This window comes from Carassius gibelio, chromosome B16, assembly GCF_023724105.1.
Source record: "Carassius gibelio isolate Cgi1373 ecotype wild population from Czech Republic chromosome B16, carGib1.2-hapl.c, whole genome shotgun sequence".
NCBI lineage: Eukaryota > Metazoa > Chordata > Actinopteri > Cypriniformes > Cyprinidae > Carassius > Carassius gibelio.
Window position 1 is genome coordinate 2885550 of NC_068411.1, and position 22955 is coordinate 2908504.

Consider the following 22955-nt stretch of genomic DNA (forward strand, 5'->3'; position numbering starts at 1 on the left):
GATGTTTAAATGCAGATTGACCACCTGCAGTAATGGTCTTGCTTAATATAAATTTTTAATGTGGGGTTTTAAAAGTTATAGTGTTTCCCATTTATTATAGATATGTTGTATTCACCAGACAAACATCCAAGTTCCAAAAGTCATAAAACCAATGAAAACTATAACCTAAAAATGGCTAATCTAAATTGTAACTGGTTGTATTCAAATCCAATAATACTATTTAGTATCCCTGAATCAAACTAATGTAATGATACCAACAAAACTTATTTTTATGGGTAAAATCAAGTAAAAATTGCTCTTTAAGGTGACAATTGAGGGTTATAATGTTGTACAGTGTAGGTAGCTGACCCTATGGCAAAATCATAATTGGTTAATATATTTATTTATTTACAAAACCTATTAACTAAAACATTCTTAGGGGTCATAATAAAGTAACATACCCTTTAGAATAGCCTTCATATTGGAAACACGTCTATATGGTGCCTTTGGATGCTCTCCAGAGCGTTTCTTCACTTATTTCTTTGCATTTTTTTTTGTTCAGAAGACTGTGTGTGCTGTTCTTTTAGGTAACAGAAACTTTTGTATCAGACTCAAATCTCTAATGCACATAAGAGACAAGCCAGACAAGTGTGCATGTGAGATATAATTATCTCACATTATCTCTCATTCCTTGTTGTGGTGTGTTTTTGCTACAGGAACGTCTGTTGCTGTCTCTGCTTCCTGCTCACATTGCCCGAGTGATGAAAGCTGAAATCATACAGAGACTACAGGGGCCAAAGTTTGGTCAGGTGGAAAACACCAACAACTTCCATAATTTATATGTACAGCGTCACACCAATGTCAGGTGTGTTGATTATATAAATAGAAAATAAGAATTTTCACCACATGGGTGGCAGGGGGAGATTGGGGCTTTGGGGGGTGGGGTAATAAAAAATATATGTACTTCTGAGCTCTTTTGAGACAATGTGTTGTATTTCTCTCAATTGGACTGTTTGTTACTAAACCAATTTAGCCGCCTAAGATATTATTATTATTATTATTATTATTATTATTATTTCCAATAAAGTAACCGTGTCCGTCAAGTTCCACTGTCTCACAGTTTTTAAAGTACTTTCTCATTTAACTTAATATTTTGTAGTGCTAAAATTATTGCTTGTTACTTATGCTTTAATTCCCTGTGAGACAGCAGCATTAGCAGGAAATTTTATCTATGCCTGTAATGCACAGAAATGAAAAGGTCAGGGATTTAAAAGAATACAAAATAATTATGTCACATGAAGTGTCACACGTTCAGACATGCAGAGATCTTGAGAAACGCAATATTCTGAGGGTGCTTTTCTTGTGGTGGTTCATTTTGTTATGGTCTGAGGGGAACATTGCAATTAGCATTATTGTATTGTTCTACTGTATGATAAATATAATAAGTCCGAAGCAATTAAGCAGTGTCAGATGCATTAAATAGTTAATCTAAATAAATACGGATGTCTTTTTTTTCCAATCCTTAGTCACCCATACAAATGTATGTTCTCTTACAGTATTTTGTATGCTGACATCGTTGGATTTACCCGCTTGGCCAGCGATTGCTCACCTGGAGAGCTGGTCCATATGTTAAATGAGCTATTTGGCAAATTTGACCAAATTGCCAAGGTAAGCTGGATCTCCTAGTCCAGTGACAAGTACTTTATTGATACAAACCTTCTGGTTTGGAAAATATAGCACATATAAAAAAACTCAACTCAAATGTTGCAGATAATTTAAAACATATTATATATATATATATATATATATATATATATATATATATATATATATATATATATATATATATATATATATATATATATATATTATTATTATTATTATTATTATTATTATTATTATATAATATATAATATATATATTTTTTTATAATTTTTTATACTTTTTTTTTCTTTTCTTTTTTTTCTGGTTGATGACATACATGTTTGTTTCTGTGTGTTTCAGGAAAATGAATGTATGAGAATAAAAATTTTAGGGGACTGTTATTACTGTGTATCTGGCCTCCCAGAGTCCTTGCCAAATCATGCCAAAAACTGTGTGAAGATGGGTCTTGACATGTGCGAAGCTATTAAGTAAGTTCAGCCACACATGTCTGCTATCAGTGGTTCTCAGCTGGTGTTTTAAATTTTAATTTGACCTACTACTACTAAATACTCCAATAAACTAGTCTGGTACTTAAGGTCTACAATATGGGTTCTGCTGCAAAATCAAATGAGACCCACCAGTCAAAACATCTGTCAAACTGTACATTTACAAAGAGCTTGTATATCTGTTGTTTCCTTTATATCTTAGCTGAAACATTCTTTGCCTGTGATTAGCTTGAACACCTCTGGACCTGTTCACACTTTGTCTCTAAAGAACAGCATTGTGAACATCTGGCTTTATTTCAAATTAAAACAGGATATTAGAACATAAATAATTGAAATCATCATTCTGTTTATATTTACATGTAACTTCAATTTGAATCAAATTAAAAGCATTTTATTATACAATAAACAGACCAGGATTTAAGCAAACTGTGTAATTTCTATGATAGAATTTAGGCAGTGTCAGTCCAGCAGCAAAGCTTCTATTCCAGTCCTATAATCCTCCATGCAGAGGGGCTGATTGGTCTCAGCCCAGCGCTGCTGTGAAGGACATGATACCTGACCATCCTGATAATGAGTTAGTGGCCTCAGAGGTCAGACTGTGGAAAATGACTGGTGCTGAGTCTAGACGAGAGAGCTGTCTTTTTCTTATCTCTATCTGTTCTGCAGAAACCTGGAAGAATGAAATCTCTCTATTAGTAGTTGCTGGCAAATTGTGGTGTTGGAAAATATGCTGTGATTTCCCGTTTAAAGATTGCAGGAAAACTTGTTGGAAACACAGATTTAGAATAACTTATTATCAACCATAAAAAGTACATTTTATGATTATTCTATAAAAATGCTATATTGTAGTTTTTAAGTACTTATTTCCAGAGTGTAGAAATACTTGAGTTTTCATTTTTAAACCAAGTGCAAATCAATGTTTTACAGATCAGCACCTTTAATAAAATTAATAATTCACACCAAAATTTTATTTGTTGTTAATTTTTCATTTCTCATGTTTTTCTAAACCCTTTTATTTTCTTCTGTGGAAACCAAAAGGACATTTTAAATAATGTTATAACGGCTGAGAACATTTCTGAATAAATAACAAAATCATATTGATCATGGTCTGCAAAACTACAGTTTAGAATGTGCTAAAGAAATATTTAAGAGCTATAAGTTAATGCAAATTTTTATATTCTCCACATGATGCAATTGTATGGCTTCAGAAGACATGTAATATAACATTAGAAACACAAGGCTCAATTTTGTTGATCTATGTTGATTATTTATAACTTGAAATCCTAAGGTCCTACTCAGATAGCTGTATGGAAAAAAGCAGCTAGGACATGTTGTTAAGCATCTTATTTTATGCTCTAAAGAAGAAAGAAATTCACAGGTTTGGTACACTGGATGAGTAAATGATTAATTTACAACAGAGTCATGCTGACCACTTTTGGTGCATCTCTTTCAAATTGTGAATTGGAGTCACAAAATCAACTTTCAAAAGGTCATGCCTTTTAAAAGGCCAAAGCCATGTCTCTTGTCTCAATGTGTTTCTAATTGTGTTATGGTATAAGGTTAAATCAATGCTCTGGTGTCTGATGGCGTGTGTTGTTTTTCCTTCTTCATTTTCTGTATAGGAAAGTGCGAGACGCCACAGGAGTGGACATTAATATGCGAGTTGGTGTTCACTCTGGAAATGTTCTCTGTGGTGTGATTGGCCTCCAGAAATGGCAATATGATGTCTGGTCACATGATGTGACTTTAGCCAATCACATGGAAGCGGGTGGTGTACCTGGGTAAGCCATTGTGGTGGTTTTATTTTATTGTTTGTTTAATTTTTAATTAAAGCTATTCATAATTATAACATGCATTTTCAGTTTGTAGAAGATGTGAAACTGTTGAAAATCTGGTCAGAAAAACAATAGTAATTGCAAGTTCTTGATGAATAGACGAGTCCACATCACCTCAGTGACTCTTGAGCACTTGAATGAGGCATATAAGGTTGAAGATGGAGATGGACAGGAGCGTGATCCTTATCTTAAAGAGCATGAAGTTGTAACCTACTTAGTGATCAACCCAAAGGTATGAAGAACAAATTAATAGTCACTTTTATTTCCTTCAAGTCTAAAGCTTTCTTTCAAAACCTAGCCATTGTCACTGCTGATGATGCTGTCATTACAAAAATCCTGTGGCAATATGTTTCATGTTGTAAAGCTATCCAAGGCACTTACTAAATGTAGCTCAGTGTGTTTAGTGAAGTTTGTCTATACTGTGGTCTGTTTTTTTCAGGCAGAGAGAAAAAGTCCTCAGCACCACTACAGACCCAGACCCACCATGTATGGGACTAAAATGAGAGCTTCAGTGAGGATGACCAGATACCTGGAGTCATGGGGTGCAGCCAAGCCTTTCGCCAATCTTCACCACAGAGACAGCATGACCAATGAGAATGGAAAAATCAACACTTCTGTGAGCTTGCCTATGAGACACTATAAACTCTACAATAAACAATAGCAGTTCTCAACAGTCCTCCTTTTCTTCTTCTTCTTCTTCTTCTTCTTCTTCTTCTTCTTTCCCTTCAGGGCCTAGATTTTAGAATGGAGATTTTATAGTTAAACTGCTTAATGCCCGAAAATAAATAAAAACATGTCAATATATATATATATATATATATATATATATATATATATATATATATATATATATATATATATATATATATATATATATATATATATATATATGTCATGTACATGTGTTTCCATTCTATAGCTGTCAATACATGTATGTATGTATTTTTTTTTTTTTTTTACAAAAACATATGTAAACAACTTTCGTTCTTGTGGCTTTTATTTGTTTAAGATGTCCCTACTGCTAAAAATTACTCACCACATACTCTTTTTTTATTTATTTACAGGATGTCCCCATGGGCCAGTACCACTTTCAGAGGCGTTCAGAAAGGTGGATTAAACTTCTGTATATTTATACACACATATATATATGCGACTTATAGTCAGGTGCGACTTATTTTTCAAAATTAATTTGACATGAACAGTAGCGGACTGGGACAGTAAATCAGGCCGGGAATTTGACTCATCCCAGGCCACCTCTGTTGTTGCAGTCACTATCATCCAATTCATGTGTCCACCAGACTGCTAAACTTTTTGCCTCTTTCAGTTGTTTGAATTGGGTTATACTTAAAAAAAAAAAAAAAAAAAAAATCAAAATTCTTAGACTGTGGACGGGCAAAATAATCAAATGAAGTATCAAAAAGTATCAAGGCATTCATTGTCTCTATCATCTTTCCCTTAATCTCCCTCTCTCTCACTCATTGAGTTTCTCTGCAATATGAAATAAGCACTTTCAATAATTTATATTAATTATGCAGCCATCAATTGTATGTCCCAATGATCATAGTCCTAGAATATATATATATATATATATATATATATATTTTTTTTTTTTTATTATTTTTTTTTTTTTATAGATTTTATCTATTGTAAGTCGCTTTGAATGAAAGCGTCCATCTGCCAAATGATTATGTAAATATTAGGGTGGAACAGTTCAACTTTTTCACAGTTCGGTTTGTTTCACGGTTTTAGAGTCAGGGTTTCGGTACTGTTGTATGTTCTATGTTTATAGAAAAACGATATACTTTCAAAAATATATCATATTATTAAGAGTATATATTTATTTTTTAGGTAGGTCTTGCATTAGAGATAAGGTACAGAAATTAAAGTAATCAAATGTAAAACAGCATTGCATTTTGGACTATAAATTAAAGATTATTCTTTATTAACGTAAAAAAAAAAGCTTTTTAATCAAGAGCAATGAGTGTTTTTTTGTTGTTGTTGCTGTTCGATTAATATAAAGACTGTCACTTTAAGAGAATGCACTGATACAGTGTTCGTATTAGTATTGAACAAGAGTGAATGATTAGTAGAGGCATTTTTCATCGCTGTTGTTGTAATATCTGGGAATCCAGAATGCGCATGAATCAACAGAAACATATATTATTTTAACCCTGTTTGTTTTACGTGTTATTCATAGTAAACCATATTACAGATGCTTTGTCAGATTTAAGTTGAACAGTGGTCCCAGCACGTGCCGAACCGTGTGTGGTGAACTTAACGGTTCGGTTTTTTCAGAGAACCGTCCCATCTAGTAAATATAAATGTAATTATGACCGACCTGCTCCCTTACTGGCGAACATGGCTGGGATTTTGCAGCAACTTGCTGCGTCTGTGGCCAGGGCTTTTCTCCTCTTTATTCGTTCCGTCTCTGCTCCTCCTTTGCTTTCACGCTCCTGGATTCATTTTTTTGGGCGATTTTCTAAGATAAAGCCTGCCTCTGGATACAGCCAATTAGGTAGTGCTTCGCTGATGTTTGGTCATGTGGTGGTGTCATTTTCACTCTGCGATCGCCTGATTCGTAGATTCATAAGACCGTCAATTAATTCGCAGTTGCATAACAGCCTATTGCACGTCAGCCTGATCGACTGCACAGCAGCAGCCAGCAGGCCAGAATGACCGTCAGGCCACCGGGAAATGTCCCGGTGCTCCCGATGGCCAGTCTGCCCCTGGACATGAACCAAGAGAAATGAACTAACAGAAAACATTACCGTCTACAGCCGCGAGAGGGTGCTCTATGCTGCCAAAGATGCTCCTCAGTGCTCCTGTAGTCTACACTGAGCAACATATAGCGCCCTCTCGCGGCTGTAGACGGTAATGTTTTATCTTGGTTCTTGGTTCTAAATAAATGCGAGTTATAGTCTGGTGCGTACGGAAGTTCTAAGCGGCCATGCATTATAATTTTTTTTCCTTTTTGTTTTCTCGTTATAACGACTTAATTTTCTCGTTATCTCGACATAACGAAAGTTCGTTTTCTCGTTATAACGACTTATTTTTCTCGTTATCTTGACATAACGAAAGTTTGTTTTCTTGTTATAACGACATGACAGTTTTACTGTTGCTATAGTAACAAACTCAACTTTGACAGGCATCTGATGGACAACCATGCAGGCGCTCTTACTGTAGCCTATATTTCAGCAAATTTTGCTTCGCCTATGTAATAATGTCTACAGTACTGTACATAAATAAAGGCTGATCAATCACTGTTGATTTTTCCAGAGACAGTACAACGAACGTTTTGTTTTTGTAATTAACATGTTTAAATGGCAACACTGCGCCATTAGAGCTGCTTGTATTAAACTCTCTTTTAATTTTCCCTTTATTTTAGATAAAATTATATATAATTTGTCATTTGTAGTAGTCATTATATGATGTGGCAGATATCATGTGTGTTACAAGCTTCTGTTTGAAAAGAGCGTTCATGTGTAGCCTACGTGTAGTGTATGTGTGTGTGTAGAAAAAAAATGATTACAACATTATAGGACAAAACTGAATTAAATTAGCCTATGGATTTTACATATACATCACATTTCTCATCAATATGGTTAACAATAAAGATTAGTAATAAGGAAAAGAAGCACATCAGCTACATCGTTAAATCCCGTCCTACTGTAGATAAATAGAATACAGTGATGTCAACATTGGTTTTGATAAGCAGTTATTTTATGACACAGAACGCGTTGGTGAAACTCATGCATCTAGCAGGACCTTAATACACAAAATATTCATATTGATTCAAGCATTTAACATTTATGAATTAATTAGATGTCAGTAATGAACAAGACTGCACAAACTGTAGTGATCACGAGGAAGGTCCGCGTACAGTAAAGTGGATAGTATACAACACCCCATCAGTTATATTCAGTTCTATAGTGCCACCTGCTGGCGCAGTTTTGTAACTTCTTAGAGAAAACTAAGTCGTTATAACGAGAAAACGAACTTCGTTATGTCGAGATAACGAGAAAATTAAGTCGTTATAACGAGAAAACAAAAAGAAAAAATATTATAATGCATGGCCGCTTAGAACTTCCGTAGGTGCGACTTATATATGTTTTTTTCCTCGTCATGACGTATTTTTGGACTGATGCGACTTATATTCAAGTGCGACTTATAGTCCGAAAAATACGGTATTTAAATGCATACAGTACAATTATAGATTTATATAATTAATTTAAATGGTAAATATATTTTATGCTTATTAATGCATGACAAAGACAAAGTAATTAATATGTCAATGTCCTCCTCAGAACAAAATCTCAGAAGAAGCGTTTTGAGGAGGAACTCAATGAGAGGATGATTCGAACTTTTGATGGCATCAATTCTCAAAAGTAGGTCATCTCATATCTCTGCTTCATTTGCCCATGATGTTTAGTGTTCCAGTTCTTTGTTGGTTGGTTTTATCTATACGTGTATTTTTATTTCCATAGACAATGGCTCAAATCGGAGGACATTCAGAGAATATCGTTGTTTTTTCACAATAAAACACTGGAAAAAGAGGTAAGCACTGATACTTTGTAAGCTTATGTTAATTTGATCTAGAGTCATTTATAGTTTTTTAATAATACATCACCATATCAGTAACTGAAACATACCTATTTGTTGTCATCCACGATAATATAGAATGAAACAAATCAGTCAACTAGACTAAAAAATACCAAATTGTTAGATTCTGTATGAGAAAAGTGTATCCTTTCACTGCAGTATAGAGCAACGACCCTGCCAGCCTTCAAATATTATGTCACCTGTGCCTGCTTGATATTCTTCTGCATTTTCATTGTTCAGATCCTGGTTCTGCCAAAGTAAGTTTGTTCATATTCTGCACCTGTTTCACAATGCATGACAACACACGAAATTTCATAGAAGGGTTTAAAGAATGCAATCTGTATCCAAATGCATATAAATATTTTGTTTACCATATAATTCTTAATTTCTACTGACTTAAGTTTTTCTCTGTTACAAAAGGTCTTTATTTATAATCTTCACTTTAATGAACTGGAGCTGTCACAATGAATATGTTAAATAAGAGTTGGAGATGCCAGGATAAATTTTTGATCAAGAACACCTTTTATCACTTTCTTCCCTTTGTGATTTAAGACACCATGTCCTTTCTGTCTATTTCAGAACTGCAATATTGGGAATTTCATTTGGAATGTCTTTCTTAATTCTGTCTGTGATTCTGTTCATTTGCTTCATTGGCCATTTCTTGGTAAGTACCAATGGAATCTAGTGATAATTAGCAATATAATTTTAACACTGTTTTAGCAAAACCCAATCATTAATTTAACACAATGTACATTACATTACATTGCTATTTGTTCTTTTTGGAAGAATATTTATATAATATGTGCACATAGACGAGTGCTCAATCATATGAAGTACTTCGCTATAAGTCAACAAGAATTGGCACACTGCATCTGCTGTTCCCAAATATTAATTTATTAAAACATAAACACAGCATTTTGAGCCTAAGGTCTTTGTCAGGCAAAATTGACACTTCAGATAACTAGATTCTTGTTTACTTATATTGACATCTTTTTGGAAGAAACACATATGTCTGCTATTGTTTGGGGAATTCGGTATACTTGTGAAAAAGAAGTACACTTCAGTATACTTACTATAAAATAAAAATAAATTGAAGTGATACATTTAATTGCATGTTTATATTTAAATTAAACTGTATTATAGTTCAATTTTATATTAAATGCAATCTGAACTTAAGAGGTGCAAGAGGTAAAATTGCAATTAAGTACTTAAGTACCAACACAGTCTCACTCCCAATTCGTCATATATTGACGCTTAGTCAGGACACCCTGGTGTCACTTTTTGACAATCAAGGTACCCCTTTAGTTTCATTTTTTTTTTTTTCAGTTGTTTGTCTTAATTTAATGGTCTTCATGCAAATAAATTATAAATCAAAAAGAAGATACAAAAGATTTAACAATGTCCAAAATAGCACTGCAGGTTTTCAAGGTTTTTGTCTTTGGTCCATGAATACGAGCTGTAGATAGTTCCATAGAAACAATGTCAAGCAAAGATAAGCCCCATACACGTCTGGTCATTGAATGGGAAGGAACCCAGCAAATAACTAACATTTTTTTGCAGCAGTAAGAGCAGATAAAAGTATGTTACCCTTTCAGTCGGTCACTCTCGACGCCACGTCGGTGACCGACGAATATGGGATATCGATTCGATAGACCAATCTACTTCGAGTGTAAACTAAACGAGCCAATGCACATTGGCATGCAATTATTGCATCCAGCTGCCGCTGATCACTGCGTGAGTATAAGAGGGCAGCAGGTGGAATGCATACCAGCTTTTCGCTAAAAGAGCTTCACGGGTGCGTCTTTGTAAAGATGATGGATCGTCCTTATAAGGATGTCGTTTCACCCGTGCGTTTCTGGGTGCGGTCGTTACCTGGCAATGGGTGATGGTCACGATCGCTGCCTCACGTTTCTGGGCGTCAAGCACGCTGAGGTGGCTTTCGTGGATGAGTCATGTTCTCACTGCGGGAATATGACTATCTCGGATCTGCAAACCAGCCTCTGCTGGTCAGCGCTACCCAGCCCGTCTCGCTGGCTTCTGCAAGCCATCAGCCTCGGCTATGCGATTCAGATCGCTCGGCTTCCCCCCAAGCTCTGCGGTGTCCGTGTCACTACAGTGAAAGCGTCCGATGCCCTTGTCTTGTGGGAAGAGATCGCAGTCCAACTGGCGAAGGACGCGATAGAGTCGGTCCCTCCAGCCAATATGAGGACGGAGTCTTACAGCCCGTACTTCATTGTACCCAAGAAAGGCGGTGGTTTACGACCGATCTTGGATCTGCGAGTTTTGAATCGGGCCCTCCATCGGCTACCGTTCAAAATGTTGACACAGAAACGCATTTTCAGGTGCAGCCGTCCCCAAGATTGGTTTGCAGTGATCGACCTGAAGGACGTGTATTTTCATGTGTCCATACTTCCGCGCCACAGACCTTTTCTGCGGTTTGCGTTCGAAGGACTAGCATATCAGTACAAGGTCCTGCCCTTCCGGCTGTCCCGGTCTCCCCGTGTCTTCACGAAAGTCATGGAGGCAGCTCTTGTTCCTCTCAGAGAGCAGAGTTTTTGCATTCTCAACTACTTAGACGATTGGCTGGTACTAGCACAGTCTCGAGATCAGTTGTGCGAGCTGAGAAAAGAGCAAACTCTCGCCGTTGCAGAGGATCTCTTTTCTCGGTATGGAGTTGGATTCGGTCGAACAGACAGCACGCCTCACAGAGGAACGTGTGCGGTCGGTGCTAACCTGCTTGAATACGTTCAAGATCAGGACATCGGTCCCACTGAAACTCTTTCAGAGGCTCCTGGGGCATATGGTGGCCATGGCGGCACTTACACCGACTATTACATATGAGACCACTCCAGCATTGGCTTTATGGCCAAGTCCCGAGGTGGGCGTGGAAGCGCGGCACTCACCGGGTCCAAGTTATACCGGCCTGTTGCCAAACCCTCACTCCGTGGTCAGATCTTGCATCATGCTGTGGTTTACACGGATGCCTCCACCACCCGCTGGGGGGCCACGTACAACGGGCATGCAGCCTCAGGGGTTTGGACGGGCCCGCAGCTGCAGTGGCACATCAATTGCCTAGAGTTGTTAGCAACACACCTTGCCTTGAACCGTCTCAAAGGTCTCTTACGAGGCAAGCATGTGCTGGTCCGAGTGGACAACACTGCGACTGTTGCGTACATCAACCGACAAGGTGGTCTGTGCTCTCGTCGCATCTTGCAACTCGCCCGCCACCTCCTCCTCCTTTGGAGTCAGAAGGTTCTGAGGTCACTTCGTGCCGTTCACATTCCAGGCATGCTCAGTTGTACAGCCGACGAGCTGTCTCGAGCAATGCTCCTGGGAGAATGGCGACTCCATCCCCTGACGGTCCAGCTGATTTGGAGGCAGTTCAGAGCCGCTCAGGTAGACCTGTTTGCTGCTCCAGAGACCTCTCACTGCCAGGTTTTCTACTCCCTGACCAAGGGAACTCTCGGCACGGACGCACTGGCACACAGCTGGCCGCGGGTCCTACGCAAGTATGCGTTTCCCCCAGTGAGCCTTCTCGCACAGACATTGTGCAAAGACTGGGAGGAGCAAGTCTTGCTAGTAGCGCCATATTGGCCTACTCGGACCTGGTTCCCCGAACTAGTGCTCCTCTCGACAGCCCCTCCTTGGCCGGTTCCTCTGAGGAGGGATTTACTGACTCAGAGACGGGGCACCATTTGCCACCCACGTCCAAACCTTTGGAAACTCCATATTTGGTCCCTGGACGGGACGCGGAGGTTCTAGGTGACCTACCCCAAGAGGTAGTGAACACCATCACTTCGGCAAGAGCACCGTCTACGAGACACGCCTATGCCTTGAAGTGGAACCTGTTCGTTGAGTGGTGTTCTTCTCACCGAGAAGACCCCCGAAGATGCCCGATTGTGGTCATGCTACCCTTTCTATAGCAAGGGTTGGAGCAAAGGCTGTCTCCCTCCACCCTCAAAGTCTAGGTTGCCGCTATTGCTGCGTACCATGACCCCGTGAATGGGAAGTCTTTGAGTAAGCATGACCTCAGAATAATTGCATGCCAATGTGCATTGGCTCGTTTAGTTTACACTCGAAGTAGATTGGTCTATCGAAGCGATATCCCATATTCGTTGGTCACCGACGTGGCGTCTCCGTTCCCTCCTTCAGGGAACGAGGGATACCATACGTAACCGAGACGTTCTCTGTTGCGGAGACAGAGACAATATTGAAAGATTATTTAAAAAAGAAAAGAAAAGAAAAATAAGAAAAAGATGTGGAGTCAAAACCACATTATTTTTCTAATAGGAATGATATATCATGAGCAAACTGAGACCAGAAAGAAGAAAGTGCAAAGCATTCCCCCCAAAAATTTAAATATGTATAGAGTGCCCCTGTGGACATATATTGCAATTTGGGGAAATCTGGTTGGAACTTGCCGTCCACATTTGCTAGATTTTATAATATAGACGTTCATGCTAGGGTACTTTCTGTGTAAAAGTCACCTTTTTTTCCTCTATCGCATGCTCTAGGCCATTCTTTGCCCAAGACTCAAACTCTGCTCGTATGTGCTTGGTCCCCTTGGTACTGAGGCGATACAGATACGAGATGATCAAGCTAGGCCAGACTTAACCTCATTGAGCTTATTCTGCTCCTAGCTGCTATTGTCATATCTTGGTATCACAAGTCAAGTATGATTGCGTTGGTCATCCACCCTTCTTAGCATGGCATGAATGAACTGGGTTCCCATAGCGTCTTCGACGCAGTACGAGTGAAGTATTGAAAGGGAATGTACTCGGTTACTAACATAACCATGGTTCCCTGAAATACGGGAATCCTTAATTTTGTCTATAGGCTTTCAAAAACAGACACACATTTATTGTCACATAAAATTACAGCCTACAAGAATACAGTCTTTACTTTATTTACATTTACATTTATTCAATTAGGAGACAATTTTATCCAAAGTGACTTACAAATGAGGACAGTGGTAGCAATCAAAAACAATATATATATATATTATTTGTTTATTTATTTATTTATTTTTAAAGAATAGAATTAGAATAGTGAGTGCTAAAGTTAGAGAGTCAAATAAAGATGGAAGAGATGGGTTTTAAGCCGATTCTTGAAGATGGCTAAGGACTCAGCTGCTCGGATTGAGTCGGGGAGGACATTCCACCAGGAGAGAACATTTTATTTAAAAGTCAGTAAAAGTGACTTTGTGCTTCTTTGGGATGGCTTAATCAAGCGACATTCACTTGCAGAATGCAAGCTTCTAGAGGGCACATGAGTCTGAAGTAATACATTTTAGGTAAATGGGTGCAGAGCCAGTGGTAGTTTTGTAGGAAAATTTGCAAGTGCAAATTGATAAACAGAGGTGTGACGTGTATTCTTTTTGGCTCATTAAAAATTGATCTTGCTGCTGCATTCTGGATTAATTGTAAAGGTTTGATAGAACTGGCTGGAAGACCTGCCAAGAGAGCATTGCATTAGTCCAGCCTAGACAGAACAAGAGCTTGAACAAGGAGTTGTGCAGCATGTTCCGAAAGAAAGGGTCTGATCTTCTTGATGTTGAATAAAGCAAATCTGCAGAATTGGACAGTTTTAGCAATGTGGTCTGAGAAAATCAGCTGATCATCAATCATAACTCCAAGGTTTCTGGATGTGTTTAAAGGAGTTATGGATGATGTGCCTAACTTGATCCGTGAAATTGTGATGAAACGATGGGTTTGCTGGAACCACAAGCAGTTCTGTCTTGGCAAGGTTTAGTTGAAGTTGATGGTAATTCCAGCAAGAAATGTCTGTTAGACAAGGTGAGATGTGAGTAGCTTCCGTCGGATAATCAGGATGGAATGAGAGGTAGAGTTGAGTGTCATCAGCATAGCAGTGGTATGAACAGCCATGTTTCTGAATGACAGAACCTAATGATGCCATGTAGACAGAGAAGAGAAGTGGTCCAAGAACTGAGGCTTGAGGCATCCCAGTAGTTAGATGTTGTGACTTGGACACCTCACCTCTCCAAGATACTTTGAAGGACCTGTCTGGTAGGTAAGACTCAAACCACTGAAGTGTGGTTCCTGAGATTCCCTTTGCCAGTAGGGTTGATAGGAGGATCTGGTGGTTAACTGTGTCAAAAGCAGCGGACAGATCAAGCAGGATAAGTACTGAAGATTTGGATTCCGCTCTTGCCAGTCTTAGGGCTTCAACAACTGAGAGCAAGGCAGTCTAAGCTGAATGTCCACTTCTGAAACCAGATTGGTTGCTGTCAAGGAGGTTGTTCTGTGTGAGAACTGCAGAGACTTGGTTGAACACAGCTAGTTCAGTACAGGAAGGAGATGAGATGGAATAGGATCAAGCGGGCAATTTGTAGGATGATTAGAAAGGATGAGTTTGGAGACTTCTGCCTCAGAGAGTGAAGAGAAGGATGAAAATGATTGTATGTTTGTTGGTGATATGAGCTTGACTCATTGTGGTTTAAAAAATTGTGCACTGATGTTTTTTTATTTTATTAATGAAAAACGTGTCAACTGGGAGGGTGAGAGTGAGCGTAGGTTACGTCGAAAGATGACATGTGGAGGGGTAAATGATGTGTCAGGGACCTTGTTGAGGTTAAGTGTGAGGAGGAAGTGATCCAACATGTGCAGTGAAGTAACCAGTACATGATCAGTAGAGCAGTGTCATGTATAAATAAGGTCCAGTTGGTTGCCTGATTTGTGAGTAGCAGTAGTTGACACTCGACTGAGATCAAAAGAGGCAAGCAGAATGTGGAAATCAGCATACAGAGGTGGATGTTGAAATCTCCAAGCATAACTAGGGGAGTATCATCCTCAGGAAAGGTTGAGAGCAACACATCTAATTCATCCAGAAAGTTACCTAGTGGTCCTGGGGGTCGATAGACAACTACAAAATGTAAGAGATTAGGTAACAGTGACTGAATGAGATTCAAAGGAGCTGTTGATACCAAAAGATGGTAAAGGTTTAATTTTTTCCAATCATTAGAGATGAGCAGACCAGTATTTCCACCTCTTCCAGTCAAACTTTATAAGCATGATTGATGTGCATTAACAGTATTTACAAAAAATGTAGTAGCAATTTTAAGTAACCTAATAATACTGTACATTATTTAAAGAAATAAATGTTAAATGAAGGTGACATAATAATTAATATAATAATCATAATAATAATAATAATAATAATAATAATAATAATAATAATAATAATAATAATAATAATAATAATAATAATAATTATTATTATTATTATTATTGATTTAGTAAGTAGGGTGAGATGGAAGAAAATGTTTTCTTATAAGCCCATATTATGTACATATTCTTTTGATATTTATTATCAATAAACTTAATTTTATTTTCATTTGAATCCTGTCTATATATTGCGTGGGCATTACATAAGCCATTGCCATTACCTCGACAAAATTATCTTGTAGCCACTAGTTAATGATATATATGTCATAATCTCGACTTGCTATGATGTTCCCACTATTTTATATCTTGTGGCCACAATGTATTTTCATGACAAATAAACCATGAACCAAACATGAAGATTCAACACAATTTACTAAACTTCTTGTGCACGAAGTGAAGAGCAGAAGTTCTCAATTATTTTCGCACCTATTTTACTTTGCACATAAATTTTATTTTCTTTTACGCACAAAATCCAAGAAAACAAAGTGCCCGCCCATTTCTAAGTCACAACCCAAATATAAATACACATTTAGATGTTATTGCTAAATCTGTTGGTAGTGCAAGTACTAAATGGAAGAATATAGACACAGTGCAATATATATTAGACATAATCACTGACAATCTTACATTAAAATTGAATTGATCTTTATTTTTAATTTTTTTTACAGTATAAAAAAGTAACAGATTATAAAGTTTTAAGGGTTGATGTTGTACAGGTTGTTGCTGATGTCAATTTAATTGTGTAAATTTTGGAAGGTCTTATGCTTGTTTAACACTGTGATAGTTGTTCTGACTCAGCTCTTAGTAGCTTTATTTATTATATTACAAAAGCATCAACAGCAGTAATATTTCCCAAATGTACAAGAAAAGAAAACCGGTGCATGAAATGAAGTGAATCATGTGTTTATACTCCACCATGACCTTGTGATAACAGTCTGATGAGAATGTGTTGTACAGATTTCCCAAGGCATATCACAATAATACAATTCATCCAATCAACCAACCAACCAGCCATGCTTTTTTATGTATAAATGTATTTTAGTGCTGCCAAATGATTGAAGTGAAATGTGTTATGTTTATATGCTAAATACATTTATATGAATATAAATATATACATGTAAATACAGGTAAATATTTTCAAATTATTCCATATTCTGTCTGAATACTGGATCCTGATTGGCTGCATTTAAACTGTTTAATGCTCAGGTAGTTTAATCCAAGTCAGTTTAATCACAGTTCCATATTAACGCGCTTCTTTAATTGATGCACACACACACACACAGAAATGAAGAGAGAGGTTGGAGATCGTGTGCCCTATGCACACACATAAACTTGTTGCCAATGCTTCCTCATTCTTTTTATTAATAAAATAGCCTAGATACTAGATAGCAACATTATATCCCTCAACAGCGAGGTGGTAAAATCACTGTTTTTATGAATTGATTGTTTGTAGAGAGATGTGCAGACGCAGGTAAAGCACACACAACTCTCTCTCTCTCTCTCTCTCTCTCTCTCTGTCACTCTCTCTCTTTCTCAAGTTCAAGTTCAAGTTGAACTTTATTTGCTTGACATTTGTGTTACAGTATTGTCAAAGCATTTTAGATGTGTAAAATACTGAGTATAATTACACCATCAAAGTAAAAAATAGACAGAGTAATAAATGTGATAAAATGAATAAATACAAAAAAAATAATTATCATGACAGCAGACAGTATTTCTAATATTAATGATAACAATTACATTCAATGAAGAATGTCAAATAAAGCAAATGGATAGAATGAATTAACCATTTTGTATTGTGTTTAAGGTGTATACACAGTTTGAGCTACTTTGACTGCTGTCTCATCCTGTCCGAGTATACAGCAGAGTTTCACTGAGTCATTCAGAGAGAGAGAGAAAAAAGAATTCAATGCTTCAAATTGTGGAAAGAATATTTTCCTTGTAGTGGTGTATATAGGACAGACAAGAAGAAAGTGTTTATTGTCCTCTATTTGATTTAAGTCACAGTGTTGGCATAGTTGCCATTCTCTCTGTATCCAGGATTTTCTTTATGTCTTCATTTCTATATTTCTAATAATAATACTTTAGAAATGTAATCTTACCACACTCATCATCTCTGTGATTTGAAGCAGGCAGAATGCTAGAGCTAACGAACCATAACTGACTAAAATAACTATAATTTTTACCCTTCTGGTCAAATATTGCACTGCAAAGAGCAATACTAATTTTAACTTGTTAAATTACAAATGATTTGCTCTTATCATCTGATCGTGGGTGTATCTCTCTATTAGTTTTATTGGATCTTAGTGCTGCGTTTGACACAATTGACCACAACATTCTTTTGCATAGACTTGAACACTTTGTTGGCATCAGTGGAAGTGCATTAGCATGGTTTAAATCGTACTTATATGACCGCCATCAGTTCGTAGCAGTGAATGAAGATGTATCATATCGATCACAGGTGCAGTATGGAGTACCTCAAGGCTCAGTACTAGGGCCGCTACTCTTCACGCTTTATATGTTACCCTTGGGAGATATCATCAGGAAACATGGTGTTAGCTTTCACTGTTATGCTGATGATACTCAGCTCTATATTTCCTCGCAGCCCGGTGAAACACACCAATTTGAAAAACTAATGGAATGCATAGTTGATATAAAAAATTGGATGACGAGTAATTTCTTACTGCTAAATTCAGAAAAAACAGAGGTGTTAATCATAGGACCTAAAAACTCTGCTTGTAATAATCTAGAACACTGTCTAAGACTTGATGGTTGCTCTGTCAATTCTTCGTCATCAGTTAGGAACCTAGGTGTGCTACTTGATCGGAATCTTTCCTTAGAAAGCCACGTTTCTAGCATTTGTAAAACTGCATTTTTCCATCTCAAAAATATATCTAAATTACGGCCTAAGCTCTCAATGTCAAATGCAGAAATGTTAATCCATGCATTTATGACTTCAAGGTTATACTATTGTAATGCTTTATTGGGTGGTTGTTCTGCACGCTTGGTAAACAAACTACAGCTAGTCCAAAATGCAGCAGCAAGAGTTCTTACTAGAACCAGGAAGTATGACCATATTAGCCCGGTCCTGTCCACACTGCACTGGCTCCCTATCAAACATCGTATAGATTTTAAAATATTGCTTATTACTTATAAAGTCCTGAATGGTTTAGCACCTCAGTATTTGAATGAGCTCCTTTTACATTATACTCCTCTACGTCCGCTACATTCTCAAAACTCAGGCAATTTGATAATACCTAGAATATCAAAATCAACTGCGGGCGGCAGATCCTTTTCCTATTTGGCGCCTAAACTCTGGAATAACCTACCTAACATTGTTCGGGAGGCAGACACACTCTTGCAGTTTAAATCTAGATTAAAGACCCATCTCTTTAACCTGGCATACACATAACATACTAATAGGCTTTTAATATCCAAATCCGTTAAAGGATTTTTAGGCTGCATTAATTAGGTAAACTGGAACCGGAAACACTTCACATAACACTGTACTTTCTACATCATTAGAAGAATGGCATCTACGCTAATATTTGTCTGTTTGTCTGTCTTATTCCGAGATCACCGTAGCCACCAGATCCAGTCCGTATCCAGATCAGAGGGTCACTGCAGTCGCCCGGATCCAGTACGTATCCAGACCAGATGGTGGATCAGCACCTAGAAAGGACCTCTAAGACAGCGGAGACCAGGACAACTAGAGCCCCAGATACAGATCCCCTGTAAAGACCTTGTGTCAGAGGACCACCAGGACAAGACCACAGGAAACAGATGATTCTTCTGCACAATCTGACTTTGCTGCAGCCTGGAATTGAACTACTGGTTTCGTCTGGTCAGAGGAGAACTGGCCCCCCAACTGAGCCTGGTTTCTCCCAAGGTTTTTTTCTCCATTCTGTCACCGATGGAGTTTCGGTTCCTTGCCGCTGTCGCCTCTGGCTTGCTTAGTTGGGGTCACTTCATCTACAGCGATATCGTTGACTTGATTGCAAATAAATTCACAGACACTATTTAAACTGAACAGAGATGACATAACTGAATTCAATGATGAACTGCCTTTAACTATCATTTTGCATTATTGAGACACTGTTTTCCAAATGAATGTTGTTCAGTGCTTTGACGCAATGTATTTTGTTTAAAGCACTATATAAATAAAGGTGATTGATTGATTGAAATGACAATAGAATTAGCGAGATAATCGATGGCTTGCCATGCATTAAAAGATGTTATATTTGAGGCAACCACCCTACACTTGCCGTGGTTCTTGGCCTCCACATTGTTTACTTAAAATCCTTTAATTCATGGCAAACCATTGATTATCCCTTACATATATACTCTATGTGTGTGTATTTTTTTAAATTTTTTTGGATGTGATTAATCGTGATTAATCATTTGACAGCACTAATTTATTTTATTTTTATTTTTTTTTTAATTCGTTTTGACCAACAATAGCATTGCGATAAGACAGCTTCTGCATCTTGGCTCTGGATCCTTAAATCCTCCGGAATCATAGCCAACAAGCCCTGGCCACGCATCACCCTCACCATGGCAACCACAGCCCTCATCCTGATCATGGCTGTCTTCAATATGGTATGTCAACCACACTGATCCAGGAAATTTCATATGAATCCTTTTGTGCTTATGGTTTTACAAATAAGACACTGAGATGCTCCCTAATTGGATCACACACATTACATTAAGAGCCTTAACCATAGTAGTCTGACATGCGTTATTGCAGAGTTTCTTGGCAGAGATTAGTGTCCATCTGTGCCCTGGCTTCAGAGGACTGTTTGGCCTCCAGATTTGGCCAATGCACTTGTGGCATATGTCACTGTTTGTAAACAAACGTGAAAACAAATTTGTCGATTTTAATCTTGTATTGTACATGTATATATAATTTAAAGAACACAACATGATGCTGTGATTTAACTTACTTTATGTTACTCTCACTGTGCGGTAAGTAAGGAATAATTGACAATGGGCCATTTGATTGTTAGATAAATAATCTACACCCGAGGTGGTGATGCGTTACACCTTGGGTGTGCATTATTTTTCTAAAATTCAATTATTTCACTTATAGTACAGTTACCATACCCCAAAACCAGATGTGTATGGGGCACCCCTGCAGCCCCCGCCTTTTGGGTGGCCCGTCGCAAGACATTTTAAAAGGCAGTGCTTCGAGACCCTGCAAAAGACTCGAGATGTGAGCACAAAGTAGTGTTGTGTAGCAGGCTTAATGTTCTAAAACAACTGGGGATTTTTTTTTCTCACATTTTACTTGTCCTAAACATACTTTAAAGACAACCCGCACCATAATCGAAGAATACATACAATTATGCCTCCATTGCTTATTCCAAAATATCATTTTAAACCTAGTAACGGAGAACTGAGCCATTGATAGAAGACTAATGCATAAGTTGTGTAAGTAAGTTATGAGAGAGAGAGAGAGAGAGAGAGAGAGAGAGAGAGAGAATTTCATTTTGACAACCCTTTTATAAAAAATTTTCAAACCTCATTCCAAAATTATAAACATAAAACTCTATCAAAATCACAGTAGGCCTACATATTTTCCAATGCAATATAATAAGGGTGGTGGTTGGTGGGGGTAAATAAATAAATAACAACATTATTTCCGAAATAACAAGTTTTAGCTAATGAGCACAGCACATCAAAATATTCAATGTAAACATTAATTTATAAAAATTTAACTCAATTAAAAGTCGTGATTTTACAATTTGTTTTAAAAACTCGTATAACTTCTTGATCTCCTTTCTGTTCGATTTTATTTCTCCAAGTTACATAAGTAGCTCATTTTGCAATACCAACAATACAATTGAGCAACAATTAAATAATAAATAAAATCCTGTTTTATAAAATATATTCCAAAAGAGTCAAAAAGACTCTAAAAGACTAAACAATAAAGAAAGTCTGATACAAAACATAAAACAATGAAACACAGTCTCCATTTCATTTGAGTTCAACATTTCCATAAAATAATTAATTGCTACAGCTCCATTACTGGACGTTAAATGCTGTGCGTTACTATGCAATAATTTAATAAACTATGCAATCTGAACGCAACCCTGGCTCACACAGCGAGTGAGGAGGTGGGCTAATAATGAGATAAGCGATTATGATTGGCTAAGGCAGAGACATGTGTTTCATGGTAGCCAATCAGAGCCAGTGTTTTTACACACATGCCGGCTCCAAACACGCACACACACACACACACACACACGCAACAGCTACACAAAGATTCGCAGCAGCAGCAGAAATGGCGAGTCAGGAGCAATCCGATGAAAAGTTGGCATTTTCAAGGTGGAGATATAAGCACTACTTCAAATTCATTGTGGTCAAAGTCAAGAACGTGCATGTAATGTGTACATGTAATGTGTGACACACGCATCTACAAAGCAAGTGGCCAAAAACACTTTTCTTACAAATATAATACTTGAAGTGCAGGATAAAACTCTTGCTATCTGTTGACGTGCAATACATATCGAAAGTTATGTACGAACACCTGTCTGTTCTACTCAATTTAACTGACTTGTGAAAACCGTAAAAAAGAAAAAAAAAAATCTTTGACATATAGCAACTTTTTTTTTTTTTTACAGTAACCAAATAATTACTTTCCCTGGTAACGAGTTACTTTTATTATAGAGTAATTCAGTTACTAACTCAGTTACTTTTAGGAACAAGTAGTGAGTAACTATAACTAATCACTTTTTTAAAGTAACGTTCCCAACAGTGCTGAATACATATCCATATAGAGCATCACAGTCCCGCCCACAGCCCGAGAGAGCTCTGGTGCTGGAAGTAAATTTCCCATTCATTTCTCCCATTGACTTTCGGGAAAATCCGTATCTAAAGAGTTTTAGAGCATGTGTGAGGATAACCAGCTACGGCTGAACTCATAAGCATATAACATATCATTTCGAGTGAAAAAATTAAGAGAAAATCCAAAAAAAAGTCAAAGGTACAAGACTGTGTACATATTTTCATTTTGAACGCAGGAACTACTCATCCCACAAACCACCGCGCCTCATTGAATTCGACTGAAGCCACAACCACGAACAAGCCGTTTGAGCGACTTCCAAAGTTCCAAATCTGATGACGGCCGCTCGCGCAAACTATTTCCTCCAGTGAATTTTATTTTATATAGTGTACGTAGTGAATTTACAATTGTGTAAATAAATAGT

General features: G+C 37.5%; 1 protein-coding gene across 2 annotated transcripts in view; it reads left to right on the forward strand.

Annotated features, from left to right (window-relative positions):
• Nucleotides 1–22955, forward strand: part of adcy2a (adenylate cyclase 2a) — a 167825-nt gene that overhangs the window by 126766 nt on the left and 18104 nt on the right. For both annotated transcript variants that reach the window (XM_052577874.1, XM_052577875.1), the window contains 12 exons: nucleotides 696–844; nucleotides 1536–1647; nucleotides 1984–2111; nucleotides 3752–3910; nucleotides 4064–4196; nucleotides 4404–4580; nucleotides 5029–5072; nucleotides 8269–8349; nucleotides 8449–8518; nucleotides 8723–8820; nucleotides 9143–9227; nucleotides 20209–20346. In XM_052577874.1, coding sequence (XP_052433834.1) covers nucleotides 696–844; nucleotides 1536–1647; nucleotides 1984–2111; nucleotides 3752–3910; nucleotides 4064–4196; nucleotides 4404–4580; nucleotides 5029–5072; nucleotides 8269–8349; nucleotides 8449–8518; nucleotides 8723–8820; nucleotides 9143–9227; nucleotides 20209–20346 — 1374 coding nt within the window. The remainder of the gene's footprint in view (nucleotides 1–695; nucleotides 845–1535; nucleotides 1648–1983; nucleotides 2112–3751; nucleotides 3911–4063; nucleotides 4197–4403; nucleotides 4581–5028; nucleotides 5073–8268; nucleotides 8350–8448; nucleotides 8519–8722; nucleotides 8821–9142; nucleotides 9228–20208; nucleotides 20347–22955) is intronic.